A 22,563-nucleotide genomic window follows, 5' to 3' on the forward strand; every position below is an offset into this window, starting at 1 on the left:
TTTTGTGTTGCAAAACAGAAATAAAACTGCTCTAAATCAAAGTTTTCAGCTATTCTTTTCTTGGGCGGAGGGGGCGAAGGAAGCCTTGTAAGTTGTGCCTTGTGAAAGACCATTTAATTTGATTACATCCCTGGTATGATTGCCAGGCTCGCCCCCCGCCGAAATGGTAGCATTGAGTTTGGCACAGTGGGTCCTATAACACTGCTGATCATCAAGCACTTAAAAAGACAGAGGGAAAGCTTGTTCTGCTCACTATGGAAACAGATAATTCTCCTGTAACATTTTTCACTTTGGACATCTAAGAAGTGAATTTAAGAACAGTTAGGTAAATTAAGGGATTGAGTGATAGTCTGGGATTTCAGCATTAAGCTTGTGTTTTCTTGTTGCCGTTTTAAATCAGAGCTTTAATGCTAGCTGAATGCACTGTCTTGGAGTGAAGTTTCTTGTAACCATTAAAATAAGTGATTTAGAACTTCCTTCAATATGAATACTGTATTCACTGCAATATGAATACTATATTCGAGGTATATTATTATCTGTTAGACTACACTGGCCTGTTGGAGTTTTTATAAACAGATTGTATTGTGTAAATTTGTGTTTAGGGACATTTTAAAAACAAAACTATTTACCCAATTGCCCAGCACATCTCAGGTGAATGTGTATTCAGGGACTTTTAAGCAAATTAATATCTGATGTAAAATATAATGTGCAGAGTTGTATACTTAATAATGCACACTGGAATAGTCTAGAGTTGATCTGTTATGCTGAGTGCTAGGAAATACGACAGTGATGAGATTTAAGCTTTTGCCTTACTTATGCGGTAGTTGCCTTTCAGATCTGTGCATGTTGGATTTTTAATATGGTTCTGTTCTTAAGATAATACTGTGAAGTTCCTTCTCCTGTAGAATCTAAGGAAGCACTGCCAAAATACTAGTTTGGGTTTTTTCCCCCCACTTAGGATCAGATACCATTCAAGGCTCAAAAGGGAGATGGGAGGGAAATGAGGAGAAAACTCTCATTCCAGGTCTAACTTAGGAATATTTAGAGGGAATAAAAGCATGTTTAAAGTGTGGTGGGAGATGCAAGTTTTGCCTGCTCCCTGCCAAAGCCAGCAGCACAAAAAGTCCAATACAGTTCCATATGCAAGTGATAAAAGCAGACGTTGGCAAATTAATCTCTCTTATTCACAGTGTAGGTTGTTAATTGTTCTCTCTGCTGGCTGTCGATATAATGTGAAATTTTCATTCCCCATTCAAGATGGAAAAAGTTGTGGCTGAAAATGTTAACATTTGCATTTTTATTTGTTGATTTATTTAAAGGACAGCCTCTCTTACAGCAATCCATCACTCAGTGACACCCCAAATATGAATAATGTATTGTAGACTTGCGGTTACAATGTGTAATAAGTGCCAGAGACAGTAGAAGAATGTTAACTATGTTGCAAATGTAATATTTATCGACTCATAGTTTATTGCTTTCGAGGTTCAATAATACTGACCATAGGACATTAATATCACTTATCTTGATTTTAGTTGGGCACCTCTGTATGTAGAAATAACCCATCTATCTCATACTTACAAAATAAATGTGAATTTTACAGCGCTTTGTAAGAAGTGCATTATAGGTTTCTTTGCCTAGTGCTCACAATTCTCCTTTTCTGCCTTCTCATTTACTTATATCTGACATTGATCCCACTCCAATTGCGTGACCCAGATGGTGAGCACCTCAGCACTCTTCTAGAGGCTTTATTTACTGGCTGCATTATGATCTTGTGCCTCTGAGGGTGTTTGGACCAGGTCTCTCTTCCTGTTAAAGAACCCCGTGAAAAGAGACTGTTAAGACTGTTTTCTAGTGCTTCTGTCTGAAAAGATGACGACTGAGAGGCTAAAACAGAGATAACTTCTCTTTTGGAAAGACATGCATAGCGAATCTAAATCATCTCTCTTTTAGAGGATTGTGGCTATCTGAAATAGAAGTGTTTAATTAGGTCAACAGTTCTTATTATAGACTTGGCATTTATTTTACAGAGAAATTTTTAATCAATGAATAGAAATACTTCAGAGCAATTTTGGAAGGCTAGGATTTAAAATTCAGGGGGTTTGAGAACCAAAATTTTCTTGACACTTTTCATAGGAAAAAAGTTTATGATAAAGGATATGCTACAGTAGGGAATCAGTCACTAGTCATCATTCCTATCTTCAGTAGTTGCTCCAGAGTTTTACTTCAGAAACTGATACAGACTGGGCAAACACTATTTCTTATCTACACTCCGAAGTCTCAGGGGTGAAAGGCAGATGTGAACCCAGGAGTGGGATCAAAACCAAATTTAACAATGGGAAATTTCAAGCTTGTGTTAAAATCAGATTTAACCTGCAAAGCCTGGCTCTTGGGAAACTTGGAATTGGGTTCAGCCATGAAAATGATAAGCCTTGATTATATTTTGTGTTGTCGACATAAAGTAAATTTTGAAATGACATTCTGTATTTACATCTGAGGTTATCAAATTTAACACATCATCAGCTTCTTTTTCTTCACTGTGTGTAGCAGGAACACCTATTTATGTCAAAGCAGCCTACCTAATAGCTGCTTTGCGATAACAGTTTTGGTGTGTCCGTTGCTGACAATGAAAATCATATTGGGAAATTCTGACTTGCAGTGCAAAAGGATTAATGTTAATTAGCAACTGTTGGCTGTAATTGTCACCCTCATTAAAATGCAGAATTATGTATTTCTTAGTTATAAATAACCTTTCTAATTGTACTTGATGTATGCCAGTTTAATCAAAACGTACACTTGCAAACAGGCAGATATTTGCATTAATCTAGCACTGGATCTTTGAGTCTTTTTTGATCGTCTTTTATTCCAAAGTTGACTAGTTGGGGGAGGTCTGTTACAGCTACATATCCTTTACACATTTTTTGGTTTGTTTTTTTTTTTTCTCTGTGGATCTGACAGGATTTTGTATTAAAATGAGGGGAATTGTCTTCTGGGAATGTTCAGTGCAACAGAAAACGTGTCAGTTTTGAAGTAGTTGGCAACGTTTCCATCATTCAGTGGTATGACAATAAGTTGATTGTAGTTTGAAAGTAATAATAAGCAAAGCAAAATAGAGTACAAATCATTATGAAGCTGACTTAACTCTTAGAGTCTGCTTCTTACCATTATTTTCATTGTTATCTTAATTACCTTTTTTTTTTACAGTTTTTTCCCCCCACTGCTCTTGCACGTTCTCAAATACCACACTAAATCTTAAGTGAGTGTTGGTTCATTGGATGTGGTTCCCATTTGCACTCGTAATCACAGCAATCATATTTTTTTGAAAACGTATATTCAGGTTCCTTCTGTTTCTTGCTTTCTCCCTTTGTAAGAAAAACTGATTTGACTATCTTTTCTTCCTCCATGGACACACTGAGTGCTCTGAGTTGTAGCTTTTAAACATTTCCTTGGAATTACTGTTATGGCAATTTCTGTAGAGCTTGAGAAATTAAGACCAGTCTTTGTGGTTCAGTAAGGAACTGTTATGCATATTTCTTTTCCTGTAGTCGCTTCTCTGCTCTTTCTCCTTCAGAGGAATCTCCTCCTAATTTGTTTATAGTATTTTTCCTGAGGAATTGAGTAATAATGTATACAGAATAATTGCATCTTACTTTAATCCATTGTCTCAAAATATGTCTCTGTCATACTTCCACCACGTTGCTTATGTATTAATCCTTTTTCTCTCTTCGCTTGGTTGGTCCATGTAAAAATGTGATGCTAGTGTAGTTAGAGTAGAATTCATATTGCTTATCTTGAGACAACTGAGCTAGTTACCCTCAGAACACTTTATGGTCCATGATTTATTTTAGGATTGGCTAAACTACCTTATGGTGATACCTGTCATCCTGTGGTCAGTCAAATAAGCCTGCAGTAACACACGCTGACACCTTATCCCTCTCATAGCTGAATGCATGAAACTAAAAATAAGTTGTCAATCATACTTTGATTATAGATTGGAGGCAAATGCAGGGTTAACCTTTGTGCTGCATGGTCAATGCTTTGCTTATTAACACAGTTTTAATGCTTGCATTATAAATCAAGAGCCTTTAGGTACTGAACTGTCTGGAAGAGGCAGTGGATGTGTACGATTGTGAACATGCAGCACCTTCCTCAGAGGAACGTGAGGTGCTGGTGTGGTAATGTGTTCAATAAAAATTGTGGTAATGTGAAGCTGTGAAGGGTGGAAGTTGTCACTGCTTTGGAGAATCCTATTTAGAAGTGACTTGGAGTGGCGATTCCCTATAACTTGAACGTAGCTGACCAGGACACTGCAGTGTTTCTGTCATCTGAGCAGGGCCTTGAACCAATTTCCCATATCTACTGGTTAAACGCAGCATGCATGAGGAGATGGTTTCACCATGCAGACCCAGCTCTGTCTTCTCAATTATTTCGAGCTGATGAGTTGCCTGCGTACAAAAGAAATTCTCAACTCTCTGTCATGTGAGGGAGTTAATCAGCATTTTATACTATTTGATTTGCCCCATTTCCTGTTTTATATGTATTTTTTTTCTCTCATGATACTCTAATTCTCTGCCTCAGTAAAGACATCTAGCTTTTGTTTTTTTCTAGCACGAGTAGCATAGTATCAACAGTGAATGTCATCTCAGTACTTGTCCTTTCTCTAGGCTACTTATGAATGCAATAAAGAGTTCAAGCCCTAACTGATTTCTGTGAGGCTCCACTGGTGGCCTCCGTGTCTGCTTTGTAGCAGACCAATTTTAATGTTTTCTCTTTATTTCCTGTCACGTGACTAGTTATCTGTCCATTAATGACTTTTCCTCTTAGTTTATGGCAACTTTTAAGTCTTTGGTGATGGGTTTTCTGGAATGCTTTTGGAACTCCAGATGGACTATGTAAACTGTATTTTTATAGAATCACAGAATCATAGAATATTTAGGGCTGGAAGGAACCTTAAAGACCTTCTAGTTCCAACCTCCCCACCTTCCATGGGCAGGGACACCTCCTGCAAGACCAGTCTGTCCAAGGCCCCACCCAACCTGGCCTTGAACACCTCCAGGGATGGGGCATCCACACCCCACCTTGGCACCCTGTTCCAGTGTCTCACCACTCTCATGGTGAAGAGATTGTTCCTAATGTTTAGTCTAAATCTGCCCCTCTGCAGTTTATACCCATTCCCCCTCATCCTATCCCCACAAGCCTTTATGAATAGCCCCTCACCAGCTTTCCTGTAGACCCCCTTCAGGTACTGGAAGTTCGCTGTAAGATCTCCTCTGAGCCTTCTTTTCTCCAGGCTGAACAAGCCCAGCTCTCTCAACCTGTCCTCGTTGGGAAGGTGCTCCAGCCCTCTGGTCATCTTTGTAGCCCTCCTCTGAACCCGTTCCAACAGCTCCATATCTTTCTAATAATGCATGATGATTCTACAAATCTAGTAGAGGTCCCCATTGAATATAGATTCTTCACCAGTATGTCAAGTTTATTGAATCTTTATTATAATTCCTACCAATCTGCTTCTTCTAAACATAAGACCTCTTCATTTTTAGATTTCTGCATCACTCTAGATTCTTTTAAAAAGAACTTTACAGTGGCAAATATTCAGTGCCCCAGAACTGAGGCAGTTTTAGGCAATTAGTTACACAGTACAGTTAATAGTTCAGCTATTTCATACCTGAGCTTCTTCAGAAATTTGAGTGAGTACCAGCTGATTCTAGCAATTTATTATTGTTCATTCTGTTGGTTTGTTCTGTAATGTATTTATATGACACTTCAACTTGAGACAGGTCTTCCACCAGGTCCTCTGTGGCTTCAGAAACTTCCCAAGTTCCTGCGTAGTTAATATGCATCACCTCATTGTGCTGTACTGCTACGGCCTTAAGAATCTTAGTGCTCCTTTGTCTTCTCTTGTCTTTCGCAGATACTCAAACCTCCTATTTTTGATGTATTTAAAGTGGGATTTGGTATTAGACATTACGCCTTTAGCAGGATGACCCTTAATCCTTAGCTGGGATTTATTTTGGGGTTTTGTTTGTTTTTTTGTTTGGGGGGTTGATGTTATTGGGGTTTTTTTACTTGATCTGTCAGTTTGTTGTATGCTATTTTATTTCTTTGGACCTGTCTGGACATAAGCGTCTCCTCTACTAGCTCCACTTTGCTGTACAATTCTAATCTTTGTGACCTCTTTCTCCATAGGTTGTGTGTCCTTTTTTGGAACCCTAGTATATCTGTTAGACATACATGTGCCATTTGCAAATATTTCCACCCTTTTAACTGCCCCTTAGAATTTCTTTTTAACAGACTTTCTCATTTTTATGTTGTTTCTACTTCTGAAGTGAAGGACTGCGGTAGTGAAATCTTGCTCCATAGACATGTTGAATATACGTAATCTTTGTTAATCTTTGTTCACCATATCAGACTAGTGCAATGGATGGCCCCAGATGTGAGAGACTTTGTGGAATGAAAAACCTAACAGAGCAGGACTCCTAAGCTTGGAAAAGAGGTGGATAAGTTTAGGATACTACTAAAAGTTCATAAAATCCGAAGTCACATGCAGAAAATTAATTGGGAACAATTCTTTATTGTCTTGTCTGCTGGAGAAACTGGTGGTCATCAGGCAGAATTGTGAGATGACACATTCAGTGGGCAACATTTAGACAGAGAACTGAGGTCCAGTTAGCTTGTATCCTGATTCTTGTCATTATTGTGTTCTTAACTCCACGTACTCCAAGATCATTGTCATTGTAGTTTTCTCTAACTTGTAGAGTTTTTCAGATAAAGTCATCCATAATATATGGATTAGAATAATGATTTTTAAATAACTACATGTTTATCTCTTAATGTACTTGTCAAGGCATTTCCGACATGGAAAAATCCAGTATCTGGATTTAAGTCTGAATCTCATGATCTTACGTATCTGGAATTAGTTCAATAGGACACAGTAACCGCACCTTTGGATCCTGATTTTCTCTGGGTAGGGTAATGAAATAACCAAGGTATCTTCCACACTGGGGTAGGGAAAGTCATAGAACCACCAGGTTGGACAAGACCTCTTGGATCATCGAGTCCAACCATTCCTATCTGCTACTAAACCATGTCCCTGAGCCATGGCATTGTTTCACTGTAAAGAGTATTAAACTGTTAAATACGTTTTTGTTTCATAGGCTTTCCAGCATTGCTTTTGGGAACCCCAAATCATGTAACATACCTTATAGATGTCTAATACAAATTTGAAGGAAACAAAGAGTTGATGGTGTAGTGCTTAGTTACAGATTTTTGTTCAAGCTAAACGCACAAATGTTTTTATTGTAGGTGTGACTTTTCTCTTCCTAGACCATTTTTCCTTTTAAAAAACACATATTATAGAACATTCTTAAATTTGGCTTTGTGGTGGGCTGTGACGAGAGTACTCAAGTTCCACAACATTTAGATAAAGTTAAAGGATAACAGTATCTTGGGTGTTTTTTTACCATTTATTTAATTTTAGATACTGATTATACTGAGCATTTCAGTTTCTCAGAGGAACATGCTTCTAGTGCTCAGGTAATTTGGGGTCATGTATCATAATTTTGATCCTTTCTGTGTTGTTTATGAGGTGGTACATCATTTATAGCTCGCAGTAGGGGAGTGGGGGTGTAAAGGGAGAAATAAAAAAGTTAAATTATTTCCTTTTGAATGTGTTGGGAAGGTAATAATTTGAAAATGTGACGGAAAATTAAACATTTTACGTAAATAGTATTGTGTCTTTGTTTTCTGCTCTGCATAAAGTTAGCTCTGTTTCCTTTAATGTGGTGGCTTAAGTGTTGTTTTCCTCCTTTAGTTCTTTCTACTTATAACTTTTAAAGGATTTTGGTTTGATATATACAGTTAGAGAATATAGTGAAAATGATCCACTTGACGATGTTCCTGCTTCTTGCAGAGGGCTTGGACTAGATGACCTTTAAAGGTTCATTCCAAACCAAACTGTTCTATGATTCTATGAAAAAATTGCCTTTGAAGTTCTTTTTTTTCTGTAAAAAAACAGAGACATCTTAGAGTACTAATATATAATGTATTTAAAACCTTTTAAAGGAGATTCTCAAAGCCTCTAATGCCATTGTACTTTTAACTTTCATTTTTGCTTCATCTGCATCGAATCATCTTTTACTACTTAAAACAGAAATTGGGTTTATTGAGACATTTCATTTCTGATTATTTTTTAATAAAGATGAAGAAGTCTAACCTAATGAAATCAGTAGAATGAAATGAGAAAAAAAATAAAAAAAATTAATAAGCTGAATACTTGAAGATTTTATTAAGTCCCATTTGGCTATGTGTTTCTCTGTGTGTACCATCTTGGATCAGTAGGCTGAGAAACATGCCGTAAGGAATGACCTTTGCACTGTTAGACTGACTTTTTCTGTTACATTTCTGGAAGGGTTGCTGGAAATGTGTTACCAATAGTACTTGTGTGCCTAACTTCTATGTCTGCGATCATGGAATTGTGGTTTGAGGTGAGCAGTGGTACTGAATTCAGACTCCCCTCTTCTTCACAACCCCCTTAATTCAGAACTGTAAATGCATTTTGTAGAATGTGTGCACGTCTGTCAGTCTATGAGGTATCTGTGAAATATCATAATATACAAACAGCTTTATGATTTATGAGTTTGCAGACTTTTTCATATTCTTAGAAATAAAATGCTTCCTGCTCCATGCAGATTATCTGATAATTTGGTGTTTCACTGGGTGGGTGTATTTTTGGTATAAAAGGTGCTGTTTGAAGCTTTGCAAGTCTGTGGTGGCAGGTTCTTATAATTTTGTTTGTGTCCCTGTATGTGAATCTGCCAGGAATTTTTTGAGCTCCGCTTTTGTTCCAATGACCTTGTCCTTGCTGAGGAGCCTGTGTTGTTCCAGCAGTGCCTTCCCTTTTTACTGTAACAGGTGAAGCAATTCCTAGAAGGACTTTAACAGTGCTCCAGCTGCTGCTCATCCCAGCTTCTGCTTGACTCTGTTAATTGCTCTGTGCATCCCTGTTCTTATCCATATGCTTGGAATTTGGAATGTGCATATCCACCTCATTTATAGCCCACAAACTGAGCTAATAAGAGATGTCCTCTTTCTCCCCCTTCCTCGCCGAGTTCAAATTTCTTTCATTCTTCTTTTTCTTATCTCCTAGGGCATTTCAGCTCCTAGATTTCTAGGCGTGAAATAAAAGTGTGCTTTCTTAACTCAGCCTGCAGTGACAGCTAGATACTACTGTGATGGGCATCTTTAAGGAACATCTAGATCACTGGAATGTATAAGCCTATTGTAATTATCAGTACAATTTTCTTGCTTTCACTCCTACTGTTTTGTTATGAACTTTTTAGCAGCAGACCATTTCTGCTGGTGCACAAACCGTAACATCACATGACATTGACTTTACTCAAACCAGAAGATTTTTGTGCCAAGGTTGTAACATTGTATCATTACTTCATTGTATCTGTGTGAAAATTTTAATTTCACGCCCTGCGGACTTCACTGTCTCTGTGCTCTCTGCTCGTGTTGTTGCATAGAAGGGTAAGTCCCTCGGTCACATTCATTTTGTAGTGCGATGGTTTCTTTTTTTCTAAGTAAGAGTTCTGTTTCCTTTGAGAGGTCTTGCTGTAAAGTTAGCTGGGGATTTGTGCCAGAAAAAATATTTGCAAGTTTAAAGTGAGTCTACTGAATGTATTTTTGCTAAATTTCTTAAACTGTGGATATGACCTTCTTATTCAGAAAGAAAAAAAATGTGTGTAGGATTGTATTCTACACTATGATGTATTTGTACACAAATAAATGCCAGAGATTTGATAAGGTAGATGGGGAAGGGAGGGCGAACCCTTGTTTGAATACATTGTCATGTTTCCTATGCATCCAATCTGGGTTTAAAGAATTACAAATCTTTCTGGGAAGAAGCCCTTTGTTAAAGTTTGGATTGAATTAGAGGGTGTCCTGGTTTGCAGGGCTGGACATTTTAAGCTTCCCTGGTTGCACTATGCCTCCTCTAATGTATGGGTAAGTCAGAGTCTGGCCCTTTCTAGTCGTGCCCCTTTGTCATTTGCTGTCCGTGAGGTTTGATGTGTTTGTGAGGAGAAATGCACCACTATGAAGCCCCAGCATAGCTGAGGGTAGAAGTCATCTCTGGACAGCCTCTACTCCTAGCTCCTGCTTAGAGTAGAGTGAGTTAGAGCAGGCTACTCAGGACTGTCCGTCTGGTTTTGAATATCCCTGAGGATGGAGACTCCACAACCTCTCTAGGAAACCCCTGCTGGTGTTCAGCCACCTACATAGTAAGAATGCTTTTTTTCTTCTGTTTGGATTGAATTTCTTGTATTTCAGTTCATGCCCATTATCTTGTGTACTTTCACTGGGCACCACTGAGAAGATCCTGGCTCCATCTTTTTTCTCCCCTTATGAAGTATTCATACACATTTATAAGGTCACCTTGAGCTGCCTTTGCTCCAGGCTGAACAGTCTTAGTTCTCTCAGATTTTCCTTTTATTGCTTAATCACCTTCATTGCTCTTCACTAGACTCTCTTGAGTGTGTCCATGTCTCTGTTGTACTGGAGAGTCCAGCACTGGACACAGCACTCCAGCTGTGTCCCACCAGGGCTGAGTTGAGAGGAAGAGTCACCTCCCTTGACCTGCTGGCAGTGCTTGCCTTTGCTGACTTATGTTCAGTTTTCTGTCTACCGGGGCAGCAAGTGTCCAGGTTCTTCTCCTTAAAGGTGCTTTCCAGCCAGTCAAGCCTGGCATATGCTTGAACCTGGGGTTGTTCCTCCCCAAGTGCAGGACTTCGTTTCCTGTTTTGTATGTTGCGAGATTCTTATGGGCCCATGTCTTTTGCCTGTTGAGGTCCCTCTTTGTATGCTTTCTGTCTGCTCCTAGCCTAGAATATATTAAGAAGAATATGAGAATGGCAGGCTTAGCGTCAGACTCTTGAGCCTTTAAATACTCTGCCTTATTTTGTAGCGTATCCATGTTCTTATGTAGTTCCTGACAGAAACGTGAACTATCCAGAGATGTTTGGTTATCGAAAAGTAATCCTGCAGAGCCCGAGATCATCTTTGCTAGTTACTGCTGGGAGTGAACAAACTAAAATTTCACTTCCCTGCCCATCTGTTCAGCAACTGAAAGTAGGTAATTTATCTCAGCAGGACACCTACCACCTGTGTAAAGTTTTTGAAAGAGGTTGTTAGCGTGCAATGACTACAGCCAAGGGACACCAGGCCTAAGAGCCTTGTACTCTGTGCTTTACTGCTGTTTTTTTCTGTAGGGTGCCTTCTAACTTGGTACTTGCACAGTATCAAGCCTATTCTGTGCCTGTGTCCCTACGAAGCTTACAACAACTTTACCTGCTTTGCCACATGTTATGCTCTTGTGCCGACTGCACGCGACTCCTCACCAGCCATCGCCCCTCTTTGACATGCTAAACCAGGCACCCAGCATGCCGCATTTTTTACAGCTACTGTTTTGTCTCAGTGGCGTCTCTTGAATTATGTATCCTCATCTTTGATGTATGAAATCTCAGCTGATTTAAAGATTACCCCAGAGAGCTCAGCACACCTGGAAATGAGTGGAGCAGCAGATAGTCCCAACCCTTCCACACTGTGTGCCAAGTACAAAGTTTTATAGCAGATGGGTACTGGAATACAATTTTTATGAAAGCTTTGTTTCTTCATTAGCTATTACAAAGAATTTTTTTAATGTGAGGGTGGTGAGGCACAGGCCCAGGTTGCCCTGAGAAGTTGTAGATGCCCCATACCTGGAGGTGTTCAAGGCCAAGTTGGATGAGACTTTGAGCACCCTGATTTTGGGGAAGGTGTCCATCCCCATGGCAGGGGAGTTGGAACGAGATAATCTTTAAGATGCCTTCCAACCCAAACCATTCTATGACTCTGTGTATGGTCTGTTCGCAGGCAACAAATACGTTGGGATGCCAGGCATTTGAGCTCAGTTGCAACATTTGTTCTCAGGCAAATTGGAGCAAACTGACTTGAATAAAAGTTGGTGAACAGGCTGATCCTGGGCTGTTCTGTTAGGGCTGGACAGCAAGGGTTTCATTAGATAAGGTACCCGAAATTGTGTGTGCCTCTGACAGGGCAGGTGTTAGAACGGAACAAATGTTTCAGAGTTAGGGTTTCAGCAAGTCTGACTGAAAAGCAGATTTGATGTTTCTGAGTACATCATGAGGGAAAAAGAAGCAACTGAGCATAAACTACATATATATATAGTCAGCAAGACAGAGGATCACAAAACATACAAATCTTAAGTGCTCTGGCCTATGAAGCATACTTCAGTTTCTTCAGTGAGTGTTCTGTGCCTCCTGCAGAAATTAAGACTTTAGATGAACTGCAGGATCCTATTCACCTTTCTTATTCTAGCATAGCTGGCATAAAAGATGATGCCAGTTGCTATGTCATTGGCATTAACAAAGTGATACCAATTAAAAGCTGAGAACAACAAGAAGAGCTCAGGTTTGTGGTGCAGTCTGGCCACAGAAATGGGCTTTTTGCAAGGTGACATATGTCCATTCTCTGTATTTTGACTGTTACTATACCTTAAATTTAAATTCCTCTGGATTTCTGTGCACATTCAACCTCTTGCCCCCACTGTACTGTAAAGCATCCTTTCTCTCCTCTCTGGCTACACACTCAGCTCATGAACATAGAACAGCAAGGCATTGTGGTTCACCTAACTAGTGTTCTTTTCAAAGTCAAGCATGTGACTCAACACTTTCTTCTCACTGCCTTGTTACTTCTTCATTTTCTCACTTTCTCCCTGTTCCCTACCAAGGGACAGCTGGGAGAAGCACAGGGGCTATCGTCATGGCCTTGCTGTTCCAGGGATCAAGAGCTGTGTTTACCTCTGGAGTGTAATTTTGACTGATGGGTTCTTATCAGGTTTGCCAAGTCCATCCATCCAATTGTCTATTTCTGTTTCGAAGACCAAGCAACCATAAAGTTGAAAATCATGTTGTATTTTTGGAATCTGAAATTTCAGACAATGCATTTATGAATTATTTATGGGGAATGTGTTTTCAGTAATGTGTGGCGTAAAATAGAATGAATGCGTATCCATACTTGCCCTGAACTCTCCAAAGTGCATGCAAATAAACAGAATGATAACCTACCATCACTTTTGCCCTGTAAGATTTACAGTGCAAGCACTTTATGTGGTTTAATTCAAGTCAGTTTGTCAACTTAAAGCTTTAGTGTTTTGTTTTAAAGTACAACTTGGTGAGTGATTTTCTATTGCTTAAAGAAATCTAACTGCTTTTTCCCCCCTATTTCAACCAGAGTTAGTGTCTGTAATTTTTTCTAGTCATGCTGGCATAAAGCCATGCTAAATTATGCTTTAATTCACAATTAGAAGGAAGTGGCAACTGTGCAGAGCAGCAAACCTTTCATTTTAAATGGCCATTATACAAGATCATGATTCTACAAAATGATTAAGATATTGAAGAATAATTAAGATATCTTTAGGTTTTGGGCCATTTAGAAGTGCTGGGCTTATTTAATTTTTTTTTAAACCTTTCTAGACCAGCTTTTTCTATAATGACAGTAATACAGGACTCTGTATTATCACAACTTGGTGTTTGCTGGTATCTGAATTGTCTAATGGTAACTTGTTTTCACTGATATAGTTGACAGGGCAGAGATAATTATGAAACAAAAGAATTTGGGTGCTAGATTTTGCTATTAAACACTCCAAGCCACTGCAGAAGAAATTAGGCTGACAAGCAGGAGAGAAAAGATCATACAGATCCATGGATGAGCTGGTGTTTAGGTACAGCAATCGACTGCGTGTAGAATATTTCACCAAGATAGGAAAAAAAAAAGAGAAAAGAAAAAGATAAAATAAATAATTTCCAAACGTTGCCTGAGGCGTTTCATTTCCAGGTTGTAAAATAGAAAGCCTATTCACCTCAATACAACAAATGGCAGCTGGCAGGGAAGAAACCCAAACCCAGTGAACCAGTGGCAACACTTCCATTGGCTTCCACAGGGTCACACTTCCACCCCAATATGTACTTAAAACTACTGCAGTCTGATTTTGCTCCTCTGCTCAATGAGGTTTTAAATCTTGCATAGCTATTAGCAGTTCTTGCCACTATAGTTAGAAAGTCAATGAAAGCTCACAGTTCAGTAACTAAATGGCAAGGTAAGAAACTTTGGAATCATAAAATGGTTATAAGTGCTTGACCTAAAACTATGCAGATCTCCCAGTGACTCTACAACTGAAGCAAAAAGTTGATTTATTATCAGGCAGGCTGGGAATTTGGACTGAGCTTGTAAAAAAAAAAAAAGACAGATTGCTAATCCATGTAAATGATGATGGACTTTGCCAGCTGTAGTGGTAGGGCTTTTTTTCTGGTAAGCCATACCCCTTAAAATTCTTCTTATACTTACTAAGTAACCACAAAGTTCTAGGCAAGGTATGGGGTGTAAGGTGGTCCCAACGTTGCCAGAAGCAAACTAGGACAAAGAGATGAATTGTGAAAAAGAAATCAAAACTAAGGGGCAACACTGAGTGTGGCAGAAGGGAGGTATGAAATTGCACTGTGACTTACATATGCAACTCTTTGTCAGGCTTTAGTACAATATAAAGGAAAAAAAGCACAATTTTAAATAATATTACTTGAATTAGAGCTTGCTTTCAGGCAAGGATGCTCAGGGACGAACTTGTAAGAGCAAAAAATTGAGAAGAAAGGCTGTTAAGGCAGGAGGAGTAGAGGAATGAGGTATGGTAGAAAAGATGATGACAGCTTAGTTTTGGCCCAGAACAATAAAGGGTGAAAATCTTGCTGAAGACATACTGTGATGACAGGGTGCTTAGAGGGAATAAAAGCTAAGCATGCTCTGAAGTGCAAAGTTATTATGTAATATCACAGCAGAATCAGGGCCCCAGGTGCTGTACGTATACTGAGGTTCATTTTCTGATCTGAAGAGCTTTCAGACTTGATGAGATAGAAAAGGGTGTGTGGGAGGGGAGAGGAGGACAATACAAACAGAGTGATTGCAGAGGTGGTTGTTAAACTCCATGGTGGTTCCGTGGTTCTGTAATTTCTTTCTTTTGTACTAAAACTTCATTGTAAATTATTCTTCTGTCACTGGAAGATCTGATTTAAAAGGTTTCTTTGCTTCCCAGTACTCATGTCTTTGTTCCCCCTTCCAGGATTATTACAACCTCAGTTATGCCAATTCAGCTGCCTGCAGCCATACCTTAAAATAAATGATCTGGGGTGTTTTTGTTGTTTTTTTAGCTACTTAAAGTACACAGCGACAAAAACAATAAAGAAAGCCCTTTCAGTTATGTTTGACAGGTTGGTAACGTGGCAGCAGAGGCTCAGCTAAAGTCTGATGAGGAAACAATAGAAAAGGCTGAGTTACCAGGAGCAAAGAGGTAAGATAACTGAGGACTGGGAGCATTGAGATGGGCGTGCAGAAAGGTGAGGAAAGCAGGTGTTGGTCTCTAACTGCTGGGTAAGTGAAAATGGCCTGTTTGTGCAGCAAGGAGGAATGAGAGCAGCAGTAACTCTTATTTCAGTAATTACAGCTGGTTGCATGTGATCACAGGTGAAGCCAGGGTGAAAACCGAGGGAGAAAAATCTATCAGCCTTGCCTTAAAGCACAAGTTTTTTGAGATGGTGTTGCTGGATCCGGTGTCCTTTGTTCACTGTCTCTCCTTGGTGTGCAGAAGGCCATGGGCAAACCAGCAGTGCTCAGCCCCTTTCAAGACCAAGTCCTCTTTAGCTCTTTAATACTATTTATCTCACTGGAGAGGGAGGATTGTCGTGTAACACTGCCAAGCATGGTTCATTTCAGTTAGCAAAGGTGTGATGTCATTACTCTATTCCACAGCTTCTCTCCAAATTCTGCTGTGCAAAGGCTGTAATATCTGATGCCATTTTCCACAAGACTTAGTGATAGTTGTTAGTAACTCCAGAAAATGAAGCATTGAGTTCATTGGTGTTGTAGGACTTGCAGCATACAGGGATGTATTGCAGTGCAGTCTATCAAAACATACACACAAGAGAGGGACCTGCGGAGCGGAGAAGTGGCAGGAAAAAGGGTGTAGTCATCTGAATCTGCACAGACAAGCATGATGTGAGTGGTAGAGGGAGCCGATCTCCTCTCTGCTTCTGTGTAACCCCACCAGGGGAATGTGGTGCTCATTTCTGGGTGATCGCTTACTGAAAAGATGTTGTTAAAGATCGGATGAGAGTGGCAAAATCTGTTGCTATGCTAGAGGTATTGATTTATGAGAGAAGATTAAAATACGTGTAGCTCAGATAAACCTTGACTGAGACTGGAAGAGAAGGGAGAAATGTAATATTGCTTAAATAGTTAAGGAGTATTTGCACCAAAGAAGGAGATGGATTTCTCAGTACTGTGCCAGATCTTTAGCTATAACTAATAGTGTGAAGCTGGCAGGAAGAAAATCCTCTTTGTTTATCTCTAGCTGACTATTAGAAACATGTTCTTGTTTATGACAGATACATTTTCCTCCTACCAAACTCCAAAGCAAAAATGCATGGAACATTTGTGGAATGGAACTTTCCGTGCTAACTGATCTCCTTAATTGTGCGTTGTAGCTTTCCCGCTAGACTTTAGCTGTGTGCTTTTTTGGAGAGAGGATCACTCTTACAAGTGGTTGTAGAGTGGGTCCCCCTGATCCTGATGAAGGCCCTTTAGGTTATACTGTAGCCTATAAATAAGTAATAATGGTAATGATAGTGTGAGGTATAGTTGGCTCTGCAATGACTTCTCAAGGAGAACAGCGAGAGGCTGGTTGTTAGCAACAAATGTGAGGAAGCACACTGTCGGGAATGGTTCTCTGTCAGCTGGGAGATGACTGGATGATCTAATAAGTCTTTTCCTTCTCTAGGTTATGATTCTGTGAATACCGCCTCGGAGAGTTTTCTAAAAGTCTCAGATACTGTAAGCTCTCTATTATGTGAGTGTGGGTTTTACAGCACTCCGGGAGGCTCTTGCTGAGGACACTGTGTAAATATATTCTGTTTTACATTGTGTGATGTATTTTAAATAAACGGCTCAGATCTTTTTTTAATTGCTTTGAAATATTCTGCAGTCTGATCTTTTTCTTTAAGAATTAAGAAATTTGAGATGCCTTTGGAAAATACAGACCCGTTACAGGTAAGAAATACATCCCAACCTAGAGTTGGTTTAAATACATATATACACTGTTGAATTTGCCTCCTCCTGTACCCCACAGTGAAGTGTCTGCTCAGAGTCCCAACCTGCATGAAAATAAAATGGGAATCTCAGTCTTACTGGCAAAATCCACTTGTCTCTGGTTCTGCATTTAATCTTGTTTTTTCTCTTTGTTCTCTTTTTCATTTTGGCATCTTAGGGGTCAGTGCATTGGGATATCCCCTACGGATGGTTTTTGGTCACTGAGGGTGCAGTTCACACTTTAAAGTTAAGGTCCCCTATCCTGACTTGTAGCCTTTCAGGGAATGACTTCAAAGTTGGCTTCTCTTTCTCACCTTTCATTTCCTATCCAACCAGTCTATAATGTTCATTAGCATGTACATCTCAGGCTTGCTGGGCCAAATAACTTGCTGGTTAAAATCTGGCTAATGCTCATACAGGAGCATGAAAGAGAAGGAAGAATCTGAGGCATCAGCCCAGACCTATAGATCCGGAATCCAGAAATCTGGTGACACTAAGACGATCCAGTGGACATAATGCATGTGGATTTTCAAAAGGCCTTTGCCAAGGTGCCCAAGGCTGTTGAAGAAATCAAGCTTCTGCAGAATTGCAGGAAAAAATCTTCTATGGATTTACTGCTGATTAAATGATAGCAGGCAAAGAGACTTAGCATTCATTTTCCTGATGCAGAAGAATTGGCATTGAGGTTCCCCAGGAACCCACTGGACTGGTTCTTCATCAGTGACACGGAGCAAGAAGTGAGCAGTAAAATCTTCTGGGTGATGTAGTAAGTTAAGTTTGTGGATGATACTAAGTTCCTTCAGATAGACAAATGGCACTTGACTAGAAAGAAACCATAAAAAAAATGAGTAGGCTAAAAGCTAATTTACCGAGGGAAGAGTCATCAGCACCATGCCTGTCTGATACTGAACTCAGAGCAGGTGGTGACAGTTTGCAAGTCAAATGCTTCCCAGAGCTTCACAAAAGCTTGTGGATATAAAAGCCTTGGTGTACTCATGTTTTGATTCCTACATGTACTTTTTGTCTCTGCCTCTCAGAGAGGCATAGTGGAAGCCAGAAAAGGTGCACAGCCAGATTAAAGTGATCAAGGCAATGAAGCTGCTGCCATACAAGGAGACCCACAAGGTATGAGTTTGGATAGGAAAAGACTGAATGAGAAAATGATCCGGGTTTGCAAAGTTGTGAAGGTGGTGGATAAGTTTAGAGTGCAGCGGTTGTTCACCAGATCCCCCCACATGAGACACTAATTGCAGTCAATACTTAAAAAGCACTGGATGACAGTAGCAGGCTATCAGATTAAAACAGATCAACCAAAGTATGTCTTTCAATAGCAACGAATGTCCTGAGTTTGCTGTCACAGAACGTTATGGAAGCTGCAGGTTGAAAGATGAGTTAGGCAAATTTTTGTACAGTAGATTGGTATATTGTGTGTTGAAAGGACAAGCCAGGGACATACCTCTATCATCCCATATGCTCTAAAACTACCTGAAAGGAGGTTGTGGAAAGGAGGGAGCTGGCCTTTTCTCCCAGGTGACAGGGGACAGGACAAAGGGGAATGGCCTCAAGCTCTGCCAGGGGAGGTTCAGGCTGGACATCAGAAAAAAAAAATTTCGTGGAATGGGTCATTGGGCACTGGCAGAGGCTGCCCAGGGAGGTGGTTGAGTCACCTTCCCTGGAGGTGTTTAAGGGACGGGTGGATGAGGTGCTGAGGGGCATGGTTTAGGGAGCGTTAGACTCAATGACCCAATGGGTCCCTTCCAACCTAGTGATTCTATGATTCTATGAATTGTAGATGCAAGAATAAAGACAGCAGAAAGTGGCTAGGACTCTTTAATTTGAGTAGAGTTCTGCCCTTCACCCACAGAACCTGGGTTAACCTGAAGATGGGTGATCAATCGTTATTCCAGATAACCTCAGATTATGTCACTAGCCTGGTGTCTTCAGGTTTGGGGCAGTTTGACTGCAGAGGCCACTTTGCATCCGTTTTCTCTCTACTTTTATTTATTCCAGTCAAATAGGGATTTGATATTTGCTTTATAATAACAATAAGTTCAGTTTCCTTTTCTGTAAAATGGGTGTGTTCCCTACCCCTTGAATATGTTTTTAGCTGTATTTAGTATTTGTGGAGTGCTTGGAGGCAGGCAGTGGTTTATGAATACAAAATAGTGTTAGGCTTTATACTTAGGCATGATACTGTACTGTAATTCAAAGGCAATTCATGTAACATTGGTAAATCACTTTGAACTTTATGTTAAAATTATAAGCAGTAGTATAAAAATAAACCTTTTTATTTCTTCTAGTATATATAGTTAAATAAAGTAAGCCTATACAGCTACTAATCTCGAAAACCGTATTGCCGGTATGCTTTGTTGAAATGCCATCACCTTGCAGAAGAGACATTCTGTGTGTTTTGTACACATTTATAGTTGAAGAATAAATTTTCAGAGACTGTAAATGAAAAGATATCTCTGCACATAGGCGTCAAATAATATCTGACACGGCTTGTTTAAATAAATATACATATGTCTCGCTGCCAGGGTATTTATGGCTCTAATAAGTTTAGTTATTCTGCCTCATAGGGAAATACTTGCTCCTCCAAATATCAGACTTGTTTGGGGTTATGCTGTTTTTTCCAGGAAGGAACAAATTATATTAGTTAAATGGGACCGTGCAATATGAAAATACAATAGTGTAGTTGAAAAATTGAACAACGTGTAAGAAATATATTTTAGCAGCAATGGGAAATAGACAAACTTTAAGAATTCAATGACACATCCCAAATGTCTAAATAAATAAACAAACATCACTGTTGAGCAATTGATACAAGGATGCTCTGTGCTTACCTTCAAGAGCACCATTTTCTGTAATATCCTGTGCAGTAATGAGTTCTGTGCATCACTTTGGCACAATCTGACTGGTTTTTAGGTACTGCACATTGTGGGACTGTCTGAATTCTGATTGCCCAGTAGGTTTTATTAGACAGAATACCAAGTGGTTTCAGGTGATTTCTCAGCAACCATCCTGGGAATAAGTGGTCTTATGGTTCCCAGAGCAACATCCACATTTGCGTGTTTGTCATAAGAATGTGAAAGCCTTCCTTCCCATTCGGTTTGGAAACACAGTGCGAAGTAACATGCACCTGTAGGTGTTCTGAGTTGTATTCCTGCTGCACAGGCAGTGAAATAGAAATACTGTGGAAGGAAGGATTGGGCTCTGTGCCAACCTGTGTTTATTTTTGTGCTGTTTTCCCCTTTAAAGTGTGAGCGTTTAATGAGCTATTCTGAATTGTAGTGCTTTATGATGGTTCTGGTTACTTTAGTGATGGACTACAAAACTCTTTTACATTAAAAGTGTATAGACACTACTAGATACTTACGTAATTAGCAGCCAATACTGAAAGTTTCTAATAAAATTTCCAAAAGCACTTTAGTGGCTGAGGAGCCAAATTTCCAACAACCTGTGTTAATTGTACAGAGGAGATTAAGGGAATACTGTCACAGTGTCACCAGGACAGATTCAGCCATCCAGCTCAGAGCTCTACAGCTACCCAGATATCCTGGCTTGATCCCAGTAGTACCTACCTCTCAGATACTTTGGGCATCTCCATGCTGCTCTCTCAGCCTCATTTGGAGCTTTACATTCTATATTAAAAGCAAAGTTCAAATTTCTTCATTGAAAGAAGAGCTTTAAAAAAGCTTACCTTGCCTTGTTCTCTCTGCTCCTATCTCTGTTCTCTCACATACGGCCTTACCTTCCTCATGCTTTGTACGCTAATTCTTTGTGTTCCCTCTCCTGATGGAGTTCTTTGAGATTTTATGATTTCACCAAACTTCAGCTGTCTAGTTAGACTTGTCTGAACTTGTAGACTAAACTTCACAAATTTTCTTCTCCTATGATGAAATGGGTAGACTTTAAAGCTCATGAAAGATGAAAAAATGTACATGGTGAAGTGTCAAAACCAGGCTTAGAAAGAGTTCGTTTTCCAGTCTGTTTTGGAGGTGCTCATTGACTTTCCAACACACTGGCAAAAGTCCCAAAAAGGTGAAGACAGACTGTATTATCACTGTCCTTAAAGATACAGTTGCCCACCTCATTTTCCTTCTGTGAGAGGGCAAAAACCATCAAAGAAAATATACGTAAGCATCTAGCACTGATGGGACATTTGATCGCTTGGGTGAGCATCTGTACATAAGGAATTGTGGCTTAATATATGGTGCTCATACTTCTGCAGGAATGTTTGGGATTATTTTTCTCCTTGGGAAGCACGAACAATATGAGGAGCTCTTGGCTGTTGATTTGCATTAGAAGAGGATTCACTATTCACCAGCCAAGTTTGCCAGATCAGTTTTCCTGTTTGAAATATTCTGACTCTTGTGTGCTTGATCCTGCGGCTTTGACTTCACTGAAGCTTTTAAGTGTCATATTAATAATAATGAACCCTGTTTTTACTTATGCGTTTATTCAGATCGTGCAAGGAATACATATCCTGGTTTTAAAGAAAGTTTCATTTCAAGATTTGAGCATTCTGACTGTGTCTCTTTAAATATTTGGATACAAATAAATGTAGAGAAAATTGTCTTTGCTAGTTTCAAACCATTCTAGGTCTACTCTGTTGCCTCCAGCCAGACTCTGTGTGATGCTGCCTAGCCAAACCAGGGCAAACCATTATCATGGGATTAAACACTAAATACCTGCAAGGAGCATTCTCTTTATCAGATAGCGCTCTGTTAGCAGAGTTCATTCACTTTATTGCATATATAACTGTGGTGTCAAATAGACTGATTTACAACACCTGGTCTTTTACATAATCTTTGCTATTTGCTGCACTTGTAATCTGCCAAATCATTTAGGCTTCCTGATAGCAGAAATGCTGTAAAACTTAGATAAACTTGCAGAAGAAATGAACTCGGAGGTACTGCTGAAATCTAGGGCCTGCACGTTTGCTATAAATGCACTGGCTGGTTTGGTTTCCCCCTACCTAATCTGTGATTGAATGTGGCTGCTGGAGAAATTGAAATTTTATGATAGCACTACAGTCAGAGGAGATAAGCATTTTGTGTGCTAGACTAGATTAATCTAAAAAGAAGTTTTAGGTGTGGCTAATGAAACCAGTGTATGTGTCAACTGGGTTTCTTTGGGGTTCAAAGCATCTGTGTATATCTATATAGAGTCTAGTCCAAAACTTTCTCTACGTGATAAGTCTAATATAGCTATGTACTAGTTCTCACTATCAGTGCGGCTTATTCCATCATATGTTGGAGATATCTTTAAGGAGCCTCAGTCTTTAGTGGGTATTTTCTGAATGCTAATTCAAACAACAGATCCCTCTACAATGGTCTTGCGTGGCTACCCAAAACCCTGCTGTCCTCCTGAAAT

At 39.6% G+C, this 22,563-nt stretch overlaps 1 protein-coding gene across 5 annotated transcripts in view; it reads left to right on the forward strand.

Moving 5' to 3' along the window:
• KIAA1328 (KIAA1328 ortholog) overlaps positions 1-22,563 on the forward strand; it is a 176,705-nt gene that overhangs the window by 144,663 nt on the left and 9,479 nt on the right. Inside the window, exon 11 of one of the 5 annotated variants that reach the window (XM_054053608.1) lies at positions 15,302-15,702. The exons of the other annotated variants lie outside the window; for them this stretch is intronic. Within the exon in view, the coding sequence (XP_053909583.1) occupies positions 15,302-15,311 (10 nt within the window). The 3' untranslated portion in view covers positions 15,312-15,702. Of the gene's footprint in view, positions 1-15,301; positions 15,703-22,563 lie in introns of those variants that run through there. 5 annotated transcript variants of the gene reach the window in all.

The sequence above is a fragment of the Cuculus canorus genome, chromosome Z (genome assembly GCF_017976375.1).
Source record: "Cuculus canorus isolate bCucCan1 chromosome Z, bCucCan1.pri, whole genome shotgun sequence".
NCBI lineage: Eukaryota > Metazoa > Chordata > Aves > Cuculiformes > Cuculidae > Cuculus > Cuculus canorus.